We start from the raw sequence: 20951 nt of genomic DNA, 5'->3' as shown, positions 1-20951 counted from the left end.
GGATTTGTCATAAAATTTTGGCAGTTTATGCTAGGAGCGGGCGTCACGTAATCGCATATTTTCCGCGGAGGGGGGAATTTTGACAACTATATAATATAAAAACGCGCACGTATTCGAATGCGACGTTGTGTCAAAATTTCAAAGCAATCGGTTAAGAACTTTCGGAAATTTAAGATATTGAACAAACGAACATTTACATTTATATACATTTTTATTACATTTATATACATTATAAACATTTTTATTTATATACATTAAATAATCTTAAATTAAACTGGAAGAAAAGAATTGGCCCGGAGTGGGACTCGTACTGCACAGTACCTGCAACTCCCGCTTGTCGTGCGGATGCATTTCCAATTATGCCACCCAGAGGTCTGGGGAGCATAATTTAATAATTAAATTATAATTATTAAATTTAATACGAGATCGTCCTAATGCCTCCCTCTTTGGTCAAATTTATCAGTAATTTATAATTATTATAGCCGATATTTAGCCCGGCAGTTGTTGCAACTTTTTTGTAATGTATCAGGTTTTGTGAAAATGTTCATATTTGCAGATCTTTTAAAGTTTTGTTTTGTAACTACATGTTAATCCAAACTTTTAAATTGAAAATTTCTTATGTAATTGTAATCTGTTCTATTAATATAACTTATTAGGATATTAACTTCAATTATTTTAGACTAGCAGATGAGCCCGGGCGGAAAGTAACAATGGCGAAGATTATGATTATTAGAAGTTTGACAATGGCGTTTGGAACGTCGAGCATGATTCCACTGACGTTCCAAACACAATTGTCAAATTTCTAGGCTAAGAGGAAGGCGGCGCTGAACGTCCGACGTTCACGTTTTCGCGTTGAAAACGTCGGCCGCAACCTCGCTAATATCTCTACAAGATTCTTATGAAATTAGAGATAAATGTATATGATTCTTCAAGAGCAGATCGGTTTTAATTGTATACGGCAACGGGACACAAGGGCGATCTGCAGAGGGGTGATGCCTCCCGGAAAGACTTTTATGGGAAACTGGCCCCTATTTAAATGTTAGAAACGCGAAGAAAACCCGGAAAATTCCACATGGCGCGAACCCACGACCAACCAGTGTTTGATGGTTTTATCCACTCGGTCGCTGGTGGGTTCGGGAGTAGAACAGAGAGGTTTATTTTAACTCTTTCCGCCCTGTGGGCACTAAAAGGGCCTCTTTTTTTTGTAAGCTCATTACGGGCTCGGCCAAACCCCAATGGGGCGACCGGGTGGTGAGGGACCGACATATTCGGACGGACCACCCCCAAAAAATTCCGGATTCGAACCCGGGTTTCCCAGAGCGGCAGACTGCCACCTTGACCGCAAAGATAGCTTGTAGTTTTTTTCTTTTTTTTAAAATTTTTTCTCTGTACTGGTAATAAAAGAGACACCTAACTAAGGGCCAGTTTCTCATAGTTGTTCCAGATAGGAGCTATGGAGAGGCTGGCTTAGTAATTTTCAATCCATCTTTAGATGAATGCAATAGAGAATTTGTATTGTGATTCAAATATACACGTTTTATTTTTGAATTAAACTTTATTATAAATTTTTTTATTACTGGATATAATTCTATAATAATTTTTTAATATATTTGTTTTATTGTCTATTGAGTTTAAGCAGTCGTAACAATACATTCACATCTGTTTAAATACTAATTTTTATTCAAAGTAAAATATTTTATGATTTATGGATCAGAATGATAGAGTTAACAAAAATTATTTGTAAATAAACAAATGTATTTTTAAAACTTTTAATACATTATTTTTACTTTGGTAGATTTAAAACTTGTATATATAAAAATTTATAAATTTCTATATAATTTGAAAAAATATTAATATTTTAATTTATATAAAATAAAATATTTATACTTATATATTCTAACCTTTGTCTATCACACACACGTACTATATATTGTATATACACTTACAGGGCCACGAAAAGGGGAATTTTACCCCAGGACCAGAAAGTTCAGGGGTCCGAAGTGATTTCTTCCCATATAAATTAATGTCATTTTTACTAACAAATGAAATCTATAAGACCTTTTACTAATAAAGAAACATTCTACACATTTCATTTGTTAAAAAAAGGCAAAAAAAACACCCTTTATCCTCGATCTTCATACAAGCCCTCCATAGCCCTATATACATTGTACATATACATATTTACTTATTTATAAATAATAGACAAAGGCTAACACAGGAAATTATTTATTTACTAAAAATATATAGTGTCTTAATTTTAATAATTACTATAATTGCTTTTACTCTTAACAAATCTTTTGTTAAGAATAAAATTGTACAATCCTTTACAAACCGAATATTACACTTTATTTCTTATATTTTCATTGAATTTTTATTATATCAACAATTTTAAATAATTTAGAAATGGTCACCACGAAGTAAATCATTAGATAAGTATTAAAAAAATAATAATAATAAATTATAACTAAAATATTAGATTTTATTCTTGAATTTTTTAGCACTCGGGCATAAAGAATCCAGGATTTTTTTCCCCATTAAAACTACTCACGACTTCTTCTATTTATAAAAAAAAGAATAAACGAAAATCATAATTGCTTCTATGACTAGAATCGAATTTATAATAAAAAATATTTTGATATAGATTCGATTTTCCGTGTTTAAAAAATTCATTTTTGATCGATCGATCGATCGATCGAAGAAGAACTTTATCTGTGTTCAATCCTGTTCGAAACTATTGCTAAAAGTTGCTCAAACTTTTCGTATCTTTGCGCTGGATCCACATTAGCCGCTTTACTTCCCCACAATACTTTCAGGTGAAATTCTGTTCTAAAAATGTCTAGTAACAAAGGTTCGTGATTAATGTTAAGGATAGATTCTCCATTCCTGCTAAACGAGGAACTTTGTTGAGAAATTTGCCTCCCAATTGCTAAATGGTTTAAGAGCATTTCTAAACCGTAATCCACGGTCGACATTTCGCCTGGAGAATCCAACATTTCTACAATTTCACTTTCGGAATTAATGTCTCGAATGCGATCGAATACAGAAACCAAAGTGGTAATGTAAGGTATACAAATATTCTGAATATGGAAACTGGAAGATTCCTGTATACATTTTAATGCGGGTCGTAGCTTGGTTTCGTATGTCAAAGCAGTTTCTGTATAAGTTTGTCTCAACAGTAACCAAACGTTCTGTAGTCGAGTAAGCTGTGAAATTAATAAATTAGCAATTTTTAATGAACTTTATAACCTTTACTATTATTTTAACCTTAATATATACATATACTAAATAATATATAATCCAATAAAAAAAAATTAAAGCTTTTAATTGATAGAATTATTTAAAGTAACAACTGATAGGTGTTAACTGTAATATTTGTTTGTTTAATTAATAAAGTTATTTAATATTATCTGCAAAATCAGAGGATATTATTTGATTCTTTCCTATATTAAAAGTTATTCCTATGTATTCAAATTTAATTCATTTTCCAAGCATTAATTAAAAAACTCATATTTTATTCTAGTTAATGTACATAAGGATGTAAAGTGTATAGTTAATGTATATAAAAATTAAATGCTTTCATTATCAAGAAAACTTGTAAAGAATATAAAAGTAAAATTTAATGGCTGAAATATTTTTAATGAATATAAATTTAATTTTCAATCAAAGGAATTATTACATGTTTTTAATTTTTGTACAGTTTATTTTTTTATTATTAAAAAATAATTAAAAGAATTGTGCCAAAGCATCATCTAATATTTAAATCAATCAATATAAAAATTTCATAATGAAGTTCAAAAGAAATTATTTAAAAGGATTAAGTAAACAATTTTAAGAAGTAACGTGCAATTTATTGGTCCTAATAAGCCAATTTACATTTTAATTAAAATTTTTCAATATTAAATAAAATTTATATTTTAAAATAAAAAAATTTTTTGACTAATTAAATTATCAAAATCTAATCAAACCACTTAATTAATATTAATTAATACATTTAAACTTATCAACGACTTTTATCAGATTAAATCTTTAACAAAGAACTTTTTTTTCTGTAAATAAGAAAGGATAAGATTTTCAAAATAATTAACCAGAAATTAAGAATGCTTGCTGATTTTGAAAATCAATTACAGTATTTGATAATTATATTGAAAATTATATGTATTAAAGATCTTTAATCTTAAAGCTTTATTTGAATTTGTTCAATTACTAGATTCCTGTTTAGTTCTTTAATTTAAAATTACTATTTTAAAGTTAATAAAAGACGGGGTGGCCAAATTTTGGCACAATAGGAACCATATATTAACAAACAAGTAAGTATAAGGAATAAGTGAGAGCCTTATCCTGTATTAGAGAGAGATATAGAGGAATAGCGCCAGGGATCCTATGGTGCTATTCCTCTCTTCATGGAGATCTTTCTATGGTCCATAAAGCTTCGTAAAGATTCAACACAGACATCATCGCTCAAAGTACACAAAGGAATACTTATGAGTGGTGATACGGGTGTTGAATCCCCAAAAACTTTATAGTGCGCTAAATTTTTCTTCATTTTGAGTGTAACTTTTGCATCATCCTCCCGGATCACTCTCCAGAGCAAAATCTTGGTTAGGCCACTGCTTAACCCTAAATATAAAGGGTAGGGGTCTGATATATGGGATCCGCAATAAGGGTCTAAAAGAGTCGCAATTTGGCCAACATAGTAATATAGTATTTAATACAAAGATATAGAATATAGAATACAAAATATAGAAGATTTTTAAGTATTTAAACAAATAGATCCATACCTGAGGATGTGCCAATCCTTGCATAATGCATGCAAAACCATATAAATTTCCAATCGTTACTTTCGTTTCGATAGCTATTTTAATCCATTTATTTATCATTTCAATAATTTCTTGTTGGGAACCACATAATAAACAAGTTATGGTTACAAATAATTTTAAACATTCTATCCTGTGCAAATCAGAAATTCATAATGTTAAAATATTATATTTTATATGATTAAATAATGAAATTAATTTTTACCTCTCTAAAATATCTTTTCTTAACTGTTTTCCTTGGGGTAAGAGCATTAATTCCAGACCCGATACCACTCCAAATCCGAGATCCTCCTCCTTACCACACTTCAACATTTCTAAATCCACTTTTGTTAAGTGGACAGCTAACAACCTGGGTCCATATTCGAAAAGCATAGTTCGGACTTTGGATATCGCTTGACTATCGAGAGGTTTATTTTCCGATGCCAACAACGGTGTTTTATATAAATTAAGATTTATTGACGATGGAAGATTAAGAGAAGAAATGATAAATTGTTTCGATTTATTATAATCGTCATCAACAATCTTCCTATCTAGAAAGGAATGTCGAGTTACACCCGAAGATTTCCTCGAGTTTTCAATGTTTTGTTCTTCGATTTTTTCGTATGGAGGAAGTTCGGCAAAGTCGTCGTCGTCGTCGTCGTCATCCAGACTAGGTAATCTTCTCACAGATATTTTTGGTTTTTCAGTACACTTCTTGGATGGGACTCTACTAGGCTTTGGTGGTGGTTTATCCTGTTCTTGTTGGTTTGGAAACAACTCTCGCTTTTTCTGGGGTAATTCTGGAGGTTTTATGTCTTTCTTTACTACGACGGGACTGGAATTCGAAGGAATATATCTGAAATTTTGTTTATGAAATTGGTTTTTATGGAATAAAATTTCGTCAACAAGTTTCTAACCAGTACTTACCTGGAAGAAGATATAGCTTGGTTCTTCTCGAGTGCTCGAGCAACATACTGCATTTGGCAATCTAAACCGTATCGTGATAAATAATACGTAAGAGGCATATTCCTGTTTATAGGACGACTGATGGAAATGGCCGAAGAAGAGAAAATTACTTGTTTGCTACCGACGTAATACGTCACTAAATCTTGCAAGGTGTCAAAGCTCTCCTTTTCAAATCGATATTGAATTTTTTCATAAATTGTAAAAGGCTGAAGGACAACCTAAATATCAAATACAGACTATTTATAATACTTTTCACAAGTCTGTTTAACGTAATTAAAGAAAATTATGTAATATTTATGTATAAATACAGCACACCCTCGATTTAACGTATTAATTGGGGAAAACACGTTTCCGCTATTGCTGAAAATCCGTTAAATCGAACGTGTTCTTAAAAATTAAATAATTTATAAAGTTTATTTTGTAAATATATTAAAAATTGAATTACTTTATTGATAATAAAATGAAGCGCCGATCCGGACCAGCGACAAGTCAACACGTAATCACCGGGTTTCGACATACAGTCACGTATTAGAAAATCTCCATCCTGAGCGACCAATTCTTCGGCCCTCTGCCTGGGAATGGTCCCGTGATACCAAGCGTGGCTTCTAACATCATTAGAATCTAAGCTTAACTCCCATTCTAAGGCGGCTTTCAATTCCGAGGCACTAGCGTTGGGTCCAGCGAAAGGTTCCTAAATACACTGTGTAATGCGCTTATCACGTGACTAAAAAGATAACGTTAAATCGAATGAAAATCTGGGACTTACCATGCTCGATCTATTACTCGATTTACCGCTAGACATTCGACTTCCTTGATAACTGTTAGGCCAACTGCGCTGTTCCGGGGAAGAGCGACTGGAAACACATATAAAATATGAATAATTTCCTTCCTACCCCGATTTAATTCCGCAGCAAACTGTGAGATTGTTAAATTGGAACGGGTTTACATTTTGTAATATCAGTTTATGAAAGTGTGTTTATTTTAGAAGCAAACACTTGTTAAATTTAACTCAGCAGATACTTGATCACTTACATTGATAATTACGTCAGAATAAATATATTTTACCAACGGATATAATTCGTTCGTGTACAGTAAGTATGTTTAGAATGCTTTAAATTTTTACATTTTCGGACTCAGGGGGACTTGAGAAGTCGAGAAATGCAAAAAAAGTTGGGAGTTTCCCCCCCGCCGTATGTAAGGACGTTAGGGGTTCACCCAATTTTAAGTTTAATAACTCCTGTGCCCTTTGTCGAATATTTCTGAAATTTTGCAGGGATGTTCGTGTGTTAGGTGAGAATGTTTCAAGAAATTTTCAGGAAAATCGGACAGTTGGTTCGGGAGTTATGGTCTTACTCCCTTAATGTCTCCCGAACAAATCTGAAGACTTTAAAGGTAATGGTAGTATTTATTAGGGAAGAAAATAAGTAAAAAATGCGAAAAAGTCTAGTTGTTATTTTCTTATTTAGCCTATGAAATTATTTTTATCATAAATATTCTACCTATTATACTGTAATTAAAACTAAATTATTAAAAAATAATAATTAAATTTACAATTTTTAAAAATGTTTTGACAACATTTTATATTCTTTTAGTAAATCATAATTAAAGTTTTTTACAGGCACAATTACGTGAAATTTAATAACTTTTTATCTTCTGCCTACATATTTACAATTTTCAGATTATCCTGAAATATTATATTTAAAAAAAATGTTACTTTTAAATAAAATAATGAAGTTAGTTTCTTCGGAATTTTACTTGTAATTTAGAGGAAAGTGGAATTTTAATAAATATAAATGCATCCTCGAAACAAAAAGAAAATCGATCAAACAACATAAATTATTTCTTGTTGAAGAGGAATATTTTTCTCCTACAAAAAGAGAATTTTGCGAGAAAATAATTAACTATAATTAAGACTCGTTGGTAACGAGACAGAATTAAATGTCACCCACGACTTATTAAGTTAATAAGATAATTTGCATACGAACAAGATTAAAAATACATTAATGTTTAGAATATTTGTTGCCAAATAAAAAAAGAAATTATACAATAGAAAATTTATTTTTATTGATGACATGCTTATTATTTTCTGTAATAATATTTTCAAAAATCCATTTTAATACTAGCATTTTCCTGTATTTTACTTGTTTTCATCCCTAATAATCGCTACCAAGTCTTCAGATTGGTTCGGGAGATATAAAAAGGGTGAAGCCGTATCTCCCTAACCAATGGTCCAAATTTTCTGAAAATTTCTAGAAACATTCCTTCCTAATACACAAACTTCAGTGCAAAATTTCAGAAATTTTCGACCAAAATTACAGGAGTTATTAAGCTTAAAAGTGCTCTCCCCACATACATACTAACATCAATACATAAAGGAATTTAATTTCTCGACGTTTCAAGGTTTCCCTCCGTTGCGTAACAGCCGAGAAAGTAATATTATAAATTAATTAATAATTCTCGAATTTTACAAAATGGATAGAATTTCTTTAACATAAAAATCATACTTGTTAGGAACGGCTAAGTTGATGCAACTTGCGCTTCGATTGGGATAGCCAATTTCAATTTTCATTTTAAAACCTGTATTAAATAGCCATAACATTAGCACATAACACTATAAAAAATAAAATAAATAATAATAATCGAGGAATTTCTAACCTTTTTTAAATTTTTCTCTAAGAATTACTAACGAGCTCATTATTCTAGCTCTGTGTGAACCGTTTTTGATTCCCAAAGACTTGAGATCCCTTTCAGAAAAGTGAAGAATGTCCTGAAAATCAAAACAATCTTTGTAATCTCAGTTAATATATATACAGTAAAACCTGTCTATAACGGAAACCTGCCTAAACGTTAAAAACTTCTTCGGAACCAAGCGAGTTTTTATGTTAAAAACAACCCTGTTCAAAATGGAAACCTGCCAAACCCCATGGGATTCCGGTTTATACAAGTTTTACTGCATATATTTTAAGACTGAAAATAAATAAATAAATAAAAATGCAGGAAGACGAAAACAAGTTCAAGTTCTCATTACACAGTGTTTACTTCCTAAATGGATTTTTGACTAAAACAAAATATTTGCAGAAGGGAGGAAAACGTTCAAAGATTACGGGAGACACGACAAATTTTAAGTAAACTGTATATTGGAATACAGGAATACATCGTCAACGTTTTTCGAGAGAAACTAAAATCGCATAGGATCAAATTTTAAAGTTTTCTTTTCCCTCCTTTGATAGTTCCCATTTCTCGCCAATAATTAAAATAATAACTATATTTTGTATGATCTAAAACTTTCTCGAAAGCATCGTGTACAGATAATAGAGGATCCAGAAAACTTTAGAGGGGGCACAGAGAGGAAACAATACACCTTACAAGATTTTTTTAATTCTTGAGGTACCCGGCTTTACTCGGGATAAATCCCCATAAGGGGTTGGGTGCAGTGGCGTGTTATCCTATGGGCAAAAAAGAGTAATTTCCCGAGGCCCCTACTAACAGGGGGTCCCAAACCAGTGGCGCCCCTCTTCCCCTTCCAGAAACACATATAGTTTGTCTTGGAGACCATTTGGGCGCCCTTCTGAGAATGGCGCCCGGTGCATGATACACCCCCTGGCACCCTCCTCGCTACGCTACTGTCCCAAACAAATGTTTTATAAGAAAATATTTTCCACAAAGAAAAATGTCTGAAGTCAACGCTACTGTACGTGAGGTCCCCTAATTCAAATTTACTTGCGCTTCGCCAAGCTATAAACTGCCAATTGAGGGGTGAGCGATTAAAATCACAAGTATTCAAATTCTTATAATTCAGATCGAATTTAACTTACCTCAACTCCTTTGTAATTATGAAATTTAGAAGAATACTGAGGAAGATCTAAATTCTTCAACCAGGTGGAGATCTCCAGGTGTGGTCCACTGTGAGCCATTTTAATCTTCAATTTATGACCTAAAATAATATTAATTATAATAATTATCCTAACAAAATACAGTATTGAAATCGTACATTAATAAAATTTAAATTATATACAGTATTTATGAATTTAATTAATTAATTTCGTGCCAAGCTTTAATACAGTTACTGTATAGTACACGAATATATATTACTTACAATTTATCAATTTTGTAACGTATTTTACATTATAATTTGTAATTAATCTTACGATACCTTCATTGAAATATCAAGTTACTTCTTATTTAAAATAATGTGTAGAAATTTGATTAATTTGCTGTAAGATTAGAAACAACTCTTACCTACGATCGGAAAATTATGAGAAGAGAAATATAACCTACACGATTACATCACAGGAGACTAAAAGGCAGTTACGTGTCGAGCCAAATCTGCAGGTAATCTTATCACTTATTGCTATGGCCGGTTATTGATTTCAAACATCATTTCCTATCATGTGACATAGAGATAACGAGACAATATACCTTGGTATTAGTCGTATTAATCTATATTCGGTTAAATAAACAACTAATTTTAACATATTTCACTTAAATACAGCGCCGGATTTATTTTCCAAGGGGCCCCCAACAATTTAATTTTTTCGGGCCATCTCGCAACTAAAAATAAAAACAAAAAAGGGAAATTCAGAAGAATTAAACTCATTTCAATGGAGCCCCCACCAATCTTATACGAAAAAAATATTACAATTTCTTAACTCATAAAGGGGAAGGAGGCTCCTGTCAGAGTGGGCCTTCTAGTAAAATCCTCCACTGGTTAAATATTTAATTTATTTTTAACACACGAACTGTTTTAAAGTATATATATATTTTTTTTTGTAGCAGAAGACGGGAAGATTAAGTGACTTTGTTAAAAATAAAAATCTAATTACTTACAAGTACACAAGAAACTATTTTATTCCCCATAGAAAATAAAAAATAAAACATTATCAAATTGTAATTTAAATGCTTTTCGTAAAAAGAAATTAAGGAAAAAGTAGGAAAATTTGATATTTTTAACTGCAAATCTCGATAGGAAATATGAACTTCACTCGGCTATTCAATATTCATTAATTAAAACGTAACGGCGTAAGAAAAATAACTAGATTATAATTGAATTAAAATATACAAAACTCTACTCCGTATCGAACACTTAAAAAAAGGTAAGTAATTTCATCAGACTAATTATTTTGATGAGCCAAACCACTTTAGTTGTTGTTGAGTCTTATTGAAAGTGAAACGTAAGAAAGGTTCTTCGCGTTAATTCAATTCTACGATAAGTCAACTGGATGTAACGATTTACTACGTATTTACTGTACGTATTTAACGGTTTACAATACGGTTTTACTGTACGTATTTAAACAATGTCTTTTAAAGTGTTTAATTTATTATAATTAATAAAATATTTAAATAAATCTGCAAAGATAACTTGATACAGTCTATAATTAACTAATATTAAATTTACACGAAAATAGAAGCATAATAATTAATATATAATATACAATAACATACACGAGCATCCATAGATAATTTACCAGGAGGGGAAACAAATAATTACATCAATAAATTTTTATTTAATCACTTAATTTTTGGAGTTTTTTAAAACTGTGTTCTACGTAAAGTTACGTACGGTTAAACCTGTTCAAAACGTAACCTGAATAAAACGGAAACCTGCCAAATTAGAAGAAAATATTCCGGTTTACACAGGTTTTACTGCATCTCAATCACTTTTATACAGTTATAATTTGTGGAATATTTTACTCGTGGAGGGGGCAATCGAAGACCTTCCCCCCGCGTGGCCGCCCACGATAATATAAAAAAATAATACAAATTTTAATATTTTTATCTTTAAACCATGCTAAATCACACTCAAAGTAAATCATTGCTTCTATTTAATAACAGAAAAAATAAAATAAAATGTTAAGTATAATAATCACACTAAACAAACTGTTGAATGTTAAATCATGATTTATTAAAGTAGAGAACTTCCGAGAATTATTTGAAACTTTACATATGTATCGAGACATGTGGTTGGCCGGCCACTTTCAGAGCATTACACGAGTTTTTTTCGTCTATAAAGACGAGAATTGCAAGATAATATATCCTCGAATTAAGTACGAATCAATTTTGCTATAAATTAGAACTTCGGCAGTAATTTAATTGCTATATTAATAGCTCAGCCATCGTTATTTAATGATAAAGCATTAAAAATAGCCCAATTTTCCTGGTAAATTAGAGAATATATTATGAAAAAAATATGAAGTGTAACAATAACAGGATGCTCTGAAAGTTGTTAGCCTTTAGTTGATAAATATTCAACAGAATAACATAGTTAAAGTATTCCTTTTATGTGGAGTGTGCTATTCAAATAAGCTATTGAATGTTAGGATGGCAAATAAATGTTCTTTTATTACGCAAACAATTAAAAAGGAATCGAAGTTGAAAGGGAAAAGTTAAGTGAAAAGTTACAATGGAGTAAACGACCTTTACTCTCGAGAAATCTTAATCGAGTGCAGATTGCAATTAGTCAAGGCAAATATAACTCAGGATATAATTAATTAAATCTTAATATACTGTAAAACCTGTCTAAAACGGAAACCTGCCTAAGCGGGAAAAATATGCCATTCCGGTTTATACAGGTTTTATTGTAAGAATAATTTATTTTACGAGATATAAAATGCGTTTAATATTATCGAAACACGGTTCGAAAATAAATTAATTTCTCAGAATCGAATCTTCTGTTTTAAATTAAGTTGACTTCCTAATTTAAAACAGAAGGAAAATACAGTAAAATGTCGATTTAACGGACATTGGCTACTGACGAAAGTCGTTAAATCGAACATAATTAATATAAACAGTAAATAGTATGATTGAGATTACGGGTTGATCTCGATTTATTCGTTGACCACTTACTAAATTCAGATCGATCCGTAATTCAAAATGAAAAAATTAAACGAGGCACCGGCGAGATTCGAACTCGCGATTTCCTGTTTACTAGACAGGCGCTTTAACCAACTAAGCCACGGCGCCTCTTCTACCACCTTCTCTACTTTTACAATATTAATAAGAGTATAATTGACTTTAAAATTGTAATTTTACAAAAGTACTTTATCTACTTTTGTACATTAATGTAAAATTCCGAAGAGAATAGTTGATTATTCAAATCAAATTTCGAATATATTTGCATAGTTTCCAAAATGGATTTGAAAGCTATTCGTAATCGTATCAAATACGGTAAAACCTGTCTAAACGGGAAAAGTTCTTCGGAACGAAGTGATTTTCGAAGTGTGTTAGAGACAACGCTGCTCGAAACGAAAACTTGCCAAATTCCGGCTTACACAGGTTTTACTGCATCGAGGTGTTTAATGTGGTTAAATGCGTAAAGACAAGGTCAAATGTGTGTTCTGACAAGTTAATTTTTAACGTTTTCAAGGAAGGGAGAAAAAACACTGACGTCACACATTTCTCGTATAAAATTAAATTAGTTTTCCTTCACAAACAGGTAAACCCCCCAGAATGTCATAAAACGTTGAAATTTTATTTATATTTACGTACTGTACAGTGAAACCTGTGCAAACCGAATATTTTTTCCGGCTTGTCAGGTTTCCGTTTTAGACAGGTTTTACCGTATTAAGGATTTTTCGAGAGAAAACATTAGATTAAATGATCAGTTTGCACGAATTTTAAACTTTGAACGTTTACCATTGGAAGGTGCTGTATTAAAGACTAAAAGTTAAGACGTTGCATATCAGCCGTATGATCAAACTTTCAACTTTTCGATATTTATTCGACAGTTAACTAGTAAATCAATTCAGTCACAAAAGGGAAGTCCGAAAACTCCAATTTAATAATTAACGCAGCATGAGAAACCATGTCAAACTGTCTTATTAATAAACGTCAATAAATAATGCGGTCGCTGCTAGATGCGTGCTGATAATTGCAACCAAACACATTATAAATAATAAATAAAAACTGATCATTTAGAGACTTTTTGCTCGTTCTAATTCCATATTTTACCACTTAAAAAATGACAGAAAGTTTGTTTACCCTAATTAAACAAAATCCAGTATGGTTTAAAGATAAAATACAATTAAAATATACCTTTTACTTTAGAAAATTCCAATGAAAATAAGCGGAAAGATTCCCGAAACTCTGCACTTTACTAAGGAGGAACTGCTGTCATACTTAGTGGAGACAATTGTGACATTTTTCTTTTATTCGTGACAGCGTGACGGGTATATACGCTTCAAAAATAATGTTTAATAAGATAATGGCTCCATTACTCGATTTATTACTTCATTGGCACATGAATTTCTCCATTTTCAATAAAGAAAGTTTTAAAAATTACATAATGCTTTATCGTATCTTCTATTCATAAGTCGATATTTCTCAACCAAATGCCATTACACAATTTGTTTAACAGGAAACTACCCTTTATTTAATTTAATTATTTTAAATATTATATAAAGAGACGTGTGACTGGACGGAAAAAAAAATCGTAGTGTTCTTACGTCGTATACGTTAGTCATTGAGCGTACAGATGGAGGGGGAAAGACAAATATAAGCTGGAGTTAAACATCTGTTGGCAATATTTGTAAAGGGAAAATTAGGTTTTAAGTAAAAATTTACTGTAAAATACGAATTTTTATATTTAAAGCTCCTAGCAGTAAATGTGTTTTCATTTAAAATGCACTCGTTTAGGACGAAAGGATTAAGAATTCTCTCTGTTTCGATTTTAATTTTTAAGAGTGCCACTTGCGGCTCTAATAAAAGTAACCTTGTTTTAAAGTACTGCACTTACCGTATCGAGTGGAATTGCGAAGTTTACTGTTGACACCACCCATGACTCGCATTCACAGAGCTATCTGTTTCGTCATACGCTCGAGAATAACTGTCACTTACCCTCGAGCTGACTTCACTCACTCTCCATCACTTGCTCAACATATGTTCTCATTTCGAGATTCAAATGTGGACCGGTACATGCCGCCATAAGACACATGTTTTCATTTGTTTTTCAAGCAAATATATATATAAATCCCTCCTTTAATAAACGAATTAATCGATAATTACCATCATCTCTGGAATCGTAATTTTTATTGAAAGGAATAAAAATAAAACGTGGAATATTTTAAATTGTTTAAATATTGAGTTGTTTCTTTTCTTATCAAGGTAAGATGTAGGTTTAGGATGATGCTATTGCTTAAAATAGTTGCCATTAACGTTGGCGTATTATGCGCAGGTTACGGGCCGAAGTACGTTGTTTTAGTGGTGATTGTGTTTATTTACTGGCATACTTTTTTGTCGAGTAAATTAACTCGGAAACCTGCTTTATAAACATATTATAAATTATAAAAAGTCCTTTTGCAAATATTTTGGGGCCCCGCAAAACCTCCAGCGGTTCTGAGTGTATTGTACGCTTATAGAGAGGAAATAACATCAATGGGACTTTACAGCTTCATGGTGACCAGGCAAATTCGAATTATGGGGCCCCGTGAACGACGTTCAAACATTTTTCTTAGGGGAATCTCCCGGTATCCTCGTTCATTTTTTAACACTGTGCCACCACACCGACGATCTAGGGTCCCCAGATGAGGCCCAAATTTAAATTTCGATACTCTTACTACAATAATAAGTTTGTTTGGCACCCACTGTTAGTGAGGGCCCAGACAATTTCTCTTTTTGCCGTATGATAACGCGCCACTGACTAACCTCCTTATTTATTTATTAACTATTAAAAAATTAATTACAGTAAATACATTTTTATCTTCTAATAAAATTAATCGCAGTAAAATGAAGCGGATAGTACGAAATTTAAAAAAAAGAGAGAAACTTAATTATTTTTTTCTCCACGTTGGAGAAGAGATAGAGCACGGAAAATATTCTCTTTGATAAGGCCATTTTCTTCTAATTCCCCTTTTAAAATTCATCAAATGATACGAACAATAAAGAATCGATCAAAACCGGAGTAGAAAAGAGCAATACACAATGAGAAGAAAGAAAGAGTTGTCATGCAACCTTGAGAAGCATTTACGTCCTTTATTGATTTTAAGAGAGATAAATAGATGCTTATTTAAAAATATTTTTAAAAAGAAAATGCCTATTGAATGAATACAATAAAAATTTTTCGAACCAACGCACCTTTATTTAATTACATAATATTTAAATATGATTAAAGTAGATTTATATACCAAACTACAAGCAAGTCGAGCAGAAATTAAGTACACGATTAACGTGATTAATAGACTATTTCAACATAGTCGTTATCAATCTACTCAAAAATATTTTAAAGAAAATAGATTTTTCTCCCCCCGGACATGTAAAAATATTTGGTGTCTCCATCTAGTGTCAGTTAACACGTCTATCAAGTGTATACAGTAAAGCTCGACAATGCAAATTTAATCTTTCTTCCGTCGACGGATTATTTACTTTCTAAATAAATAAATTTGTAATACAGTAACAGAAAAAACCTGTGTAAACCGGATATAACGGCAGGTTTACGCTTTAGAGTTGTTTTTAACACTACGTTTCGAAGAATTTTCCCGTTTAGGCAGGTTTCCGTTTTGGACAGGTTTTACCGTACGAAAACAATACACTACGGGAATTTAATATTGTTTAAAATAGATTAAAAATTAGTAACCAGACAATCAATTTTCTAGTTAATTAAACTGGCCTTTGTTAGATGTAAAGTACATTTCAGAGGGAAGAACTTGTGTACAGTTGTAAACAATGTGTACAGGTTGCTGTGTTACTCGATGAGTAAGTTAAATGATACGGTACAAAGTCTACGTAACTGTTTTTATCTAAGCATGATTATTAAATTTTAGTAATTAGCAAAACTTCTTCCCGTGTATTACGTTTCATTCTAATGAAATAAAATTTATTTATCTGTTTATTTTTATGTGTAATTTTTAATTTTTACTTTATTCCGCAAAACATTCCACAGTCAATATTTTTTTTTCTGTTTTTAGTTTGAAATTATTCGTGCGTATACGGTCGAGAAACCCGAATAAATGACAACTCAGCAAAATGTCGCACATACTTAAAGAAATATAAATTGCTTTTTCTCATATTTAAATAATATTTTATAAAATTACATTACGGGATGATTCAAATACACGTTTAGTAATATCTTAATGGGTAATTAACGTCATTGCGCAAACGGATTTTTCGAATATTTTGCAATTTTACTTATTGCACAATCGTAATTGTTTACGTCTGTTGTATTGTATTAACAGAAAGGTTTTTATATCGATTAAGTTTAAAATGCGTCTAACAAATTTAATTTCGGACATCTATCCATTGTTTTCTATCTGTTAAAACACTAATAATGCCGGTTGACCCCCCAGAATGTAACCTTAATTCTAAATGTTTTTAAAAATAATTTACTTACGAGCTCGGGAAGACAAACGTAACTAGGGAAAACGATAAGAGAAAACACAACGCAACACGTAAAGCGTGTAGTTCTATATAACAACCTGCCTAGCAGATGGTGTCTCTCCGAACAGAATGCACCTGCAGCAATCGTGCTGGTCATGTCACTTCACACAACGCCGACGGACAACTTTACCTGATTACCGGTTAGTCTTGTATCTTTCTAACACACTTTCGATATAATCCGCTTCGATAGAGATCGAAATGACAAGACACAAGTGATTCGATTCTTAGATTCTTCTACTTTCTTACTTTAACTTTCACCAAATACAGTTTACTGTTCTGTTGTATATACCGTGTTTACGGTTTATTTTATGAAAGGCAGTGTCATTGATAAGATATTTATCAAAACTTTTCACTAAGAAGTAATAGTGACAACGCAGGAAGCTCGATTGTAGAAAGTCGAAACCGGTTGCTTATATGTCATTCATAACGAAATGTCCTATATATATTTGGCTTCCGGGTAATAAATAATATAATAACCTTCAAATATATTCCTTAGTTTCATAATATTGTTTAGAATATAATATATTGATTTAATGCCTTCATTCGAGTGGAAAATATTCCTTTTATTTCCATAATCCCCCTTCCTATTGGCTGTGAAAGCTGGGACAGGTTAAATTTAGGTAAATTCGTAGAAAATGTGGTGTGAAGTAAAGCATTAAATTTGCTTAAGAGGTTTCACTAGGCTTTCGGGTGTCTTTGGGGGTCCCAGGAACTTCTTTTGATAATAAGTTAAGCCATTAGTAAGACAATTAGAGGCCCTTGCCAGTTAAAATAAATCTAGTGTCTATCGTCTGAATCTGTTGCTATTTTGTAGAAATTTTCTCCTAATATTACGGTAAAACCTGTGTAAACCGGAATCGCTCGGTACGGAATATTTTTTCCGTTTTGAACAGGGTTGTCTTTAACGTAGAAAATTGCTTTGTTTCGAAGAATTTTTTCCGTTTTATGCAGGTTCCGTTTCGGACAGGTTTTACTTATATGAAACAAATTAAATCGAACTCGATCACAAGATTTCAGACAATTCTTTCGACGAAATTTCTATAAACTTTTATTAAATAAAAACCAAATTATAAGTAAATCCAAAAACTTTAGCTTTTAGGTGTAACAAATACATAGGCCTATACAGTTTTACCTGTTTAAACGGAAACCTTCGTAAACAGAACAAATAATTCGGTACCGTGCGATTCCAGTTTACACAGGTTTTACCGTACAGTAAAACCTATCCAAAGCAGAACCTGAATAAATCGGAAACCTGCCTAAGCCGGAAAATTCTTCGAAACAGAGAGGCTTTCTGTGTTAAAAAAAAACCAACCCTGTTCACAACGGAAACCTGCCAAACCGGAAAAAAATATTTGATACCGTGCCATTCCGTTTTACACAGGTTTTACTTAGTCGCTAATTTTATTCAGGAATGATGAGGAACGTCGTATAGAAATTTTCTCATCGCTAATTACAGTTAAAATAATAGGAAAAAGCGTATCCTTGGCCTAGTTGTTTTACTATATACAAATATTTTCGATTGTTTGGTATAGTAAAACCTGCGTAAACCGGAATCGCACGGCAATGAATATTTTTCCGGGTTTGGCAGGTTTCCGTCTCGAATAGGGTTGTTTTTAACATAGAAAATCGCTTCGTTCTGAAGTGTTTTTTCCGTTTAGGCAGGTTTCGGTTTCATCCAGGATCCGTTTTAGACAGGTTTTACTGTATCATTCATTCGGTCTTTCGATATTCGATCGTTTAATGATTATTTTATCATTTTTTTCTTTTTTTAAAGATGCAAATGGCAATATTTGTGATTAATAGTTCACAAGGGCGACAGCTGGCACTAACAACGGATTAGCAATGTTAAGCAGATGCCATTTTCTGTTTGGCATTCATCACCCGAACAATGTCGTGTCTACGCAACACATTAAACATAAATGTCCCCCTCCCACAATAAAAAGTTCGGAATATTACGCGATTTTCTTAACGATTATATTCTTCAGTACAGTTAAACCTGTCCGAAATGGAACTCGAATAACACAGAAACCTGCCTAAACGGGAAAAATTCCGAGTCCGGCTTACACGGGTTTCGCTGTAGGATAATATTTGGGGGATGTCTTTTATTTTTTTATTCTAGTTTACTCTTGGAATTGATATTTAGTTTCGTAGACGAATTTAACGAGTGTTGACGTATTAGGGTCGAGTTCGAACTATAAATTTACTGTCTTCTTTTCCCTGGTTGCACGAAACTCGGATAATAATAATGTTATAAAAAAATCCCCCCTTGTTTACCGAATAGAGATGGGAAATCTTGGTTTTACCCTTGTTATCCCTCTTAATTACTGGAATATTATGAAGTTATCATCAGTTTTAATCTAGGAAGTAGATAATTACAGGATATAAATTAAAGATTTTCGTATTTTTGATATAATCGCGTATAATTATTATACTAGCATTTAAATCGAGAGCTTGTATCACGGGGATAAAGGGGGGATAGAGTCCCGTTTGCCTCTAAACGGGCCCTTTTAGCCTTTTGTTTTTTGAAGAAATGAAATACGTGGAATGTTTCCTTATAAAAAGCAATCTTCAAGATTTTATTTTCTGTTAGCAAAAGTAAATTTCGTAAAGGTACGAAGGGCCTCTAACTTTTATGCCTCAGCTTCCTAGTTGTTACTTGTTAAGTATAGGCCCTACTAAATATTTTAACAATTACAGATCACTTTTAATTGTTAAAATACTGTATTTAGTAGGGCCTATCCTATTTAAGTCCTACAGGGCCTACTACTTAAATCTTTAATAAGTGATACTACTCATCAAAGAAATTTAATACGGCAATACACATTCGTCAGAAAATAAAGGGGTGTATTATGTCTAGGGATATTTATCATCTCGTTTCCAGCTTCTCTCCCCTTTCTTAAAATAACAAAGATATATTTTATTGAAAGTGTCACATAAAAAAAGTTGTGACAGGGTAAGTAATTTAAGTAGGCGTTTTAATCAATTAATAAGAAATTTAAAAATAAAATTATTACGCAATTATCTTAAAACATGTGGAGACGATTTCGTCATAAGCTCGAGCTTTATTGGATTTACATCATCCGAGTCGTGAAAACTTAAAAAAAATGGCGTTGACCTTGTGATTACTGACCTTGCAACTAATGTTCGGTGTCTCCATCTAGTATAAGAATTTTTTCCTAATTATTTTAAATTATTTTACTCATAAAAGTGCGTACTTAATCAAAAGATAATGCTTAAGACTTTCGTCTAAATCCATATTTTTTTAGTTAATAAAAATAAGGATAAAAAACAGATATTTTTGAAACGTTTCACGAATGAAATAAGGATGAATTATTAATTTTGTTTCAGAATTTATGTGCAAGAATTTGCTGTTTAATATATACTGATGCAAGATTTGCACGTTCACGTCTCCAAATTTGACATCTTTAACCCGAGCAGATGTTATTCAAAATACGTTACCGCAACTATTAGCGATGTCATGAAAAAACCATCAATGGCACTAATGGCATTCATCGACATGGCTATAAAACATTACTAAAATGAATTCAAAAAATATTCGCTAAAATAAAATTAATATGTAATAAAAAATAAAATAAATATCTAGCAACAACGTTGCTAGACTTTCCCGGCATTCTTTATTTGTTTTCATCCCTAATAATTACTACCATTATAAGACTTCGGATTAGTTCGGGAGATATTAAGGAGATGGAGCCATATTTATCGAACCAATAGGCCGATTTCCCTGAAAATTTCTAGAAACTTTACCCCCTGTTACACAAACCTCCCTGCAAAATTTCAGAAATTTTCGACGAAGGGCACAGGAGT

The 20951-nt window shown here is 31.9% G+C and overlaps 1 protein-coding gene, 1 long non-coding RNA gene and 1 other non-coding gene across 6 annotated transcripts; 1 reads left to right on the top strand and 2 right to left on the bottom strand.

Annotated features, from left to right (window-relative positions):
- Positions 1 to 2682: 2682 nt before the first annotated feature.
- Positions 2683 to 17197, bottom strand: LOC136990206 (SH2 domain-containing protein 3C-like). 4 transcript variants are annotated; one of them, XM_067288586.1, is made up of 10 exons: positions 17080 to 17197; positions 9575 to 9693; positions 8415 to 8526; positions 8264 to 8336; positions 6526 to 6613; positions 6205 to 6450; positions 5721 to 5977; positions 5020 to 5649; positions 4779 to 4947; positions 2683 to 3203 (listed from the first exon to the last, which is right to left on the bottom strand). In XM_067288586.1, exons 2-10 carry the CDS (start codon positions 9671 to 9673, stop codon positions 2706 to 2708), a joined length of 2172 nt encoding a protein of 723 aa, XP_067144687.1. In that variant the 5' UTR covers positions 9674 to 9693; positions 17080 to 17197; the 3' UTR covers positions 2683 to 2705. The 4 variants fall into 4 exon arrangements, with proteins under 4 accessions (XP_067144687.1, XP_067144684.1, XP_067144688.1 ...); XM_067288583.1 differs by lacking the exon at positions 17080 to 17197 and adding an exon at positions 14491 to 14740; XM_067288587.1 differs by lacking the exon at positions 17080 to 17197 and adding an exon at positions 13791 to 14074.
- On the bottom strand, positions 12646 to 12719 carry TRNAT-AGU (transfer RNA threonine (anticodon AGU)). The gene has a single exon. It is a non-coding gene; the product is annotated as a tRNA-Thr (tRNA).
- LOC136990208 (uncharacterized) lies at positions 17178 to 20757 on the top strand. Its single transcript, XR_010883011.1, has 2 exons — positions 17178 to 17266; positions 20475 to 20757. It is a non-coding gene; the product is annotated as an uncharacterized lncRNA (long non-coding RNA).
- Positions 20758 to 20951: the final 194 nt, after the last annotated feature.

The sequence above is a fragment of the Centruroides vittatus genome, unplaced genomic scaffold (genome assembly GCF_030686945.1).
Source record: "Centruroides vittatus isolate TY-2023 unplaced genomic scaffold, ASM3068694v2 scaffold_861, whole genome shotgun sequence".
NCBI lineage: Eukaryota > Metazoa > Arthropoda > Arachnida > Scorpiones > Buthidae > Centruroides > Centruroides vittatus.
This window is presented reverse-complemented; position numbering and strand designations above follow the sequence as displayed.

Coding starts and splice junctions, on each gene's coding strand:
- LOC136990206 (XM_067288583.1), bottom strand. CDS start 14,542: ATGCGAGTCATGGGTGGTGTCAACAGTAAACTTCGCAATTCCACTCGA. Junction 6,614..8,263: donor AACTTAGCCGTTCCTAACAA/GTATGATTTTTA, acceptor ATGTGTTTCCAG/TCGCTCTTCCCCGGAACAGC. Junction 4,948..5,019: donor AGAAAAGATATTTTAGAGAG/GTAAAAATTAAT, acceptor TGATTTGCACAG/GATAGAATGTTTAAAATTAT.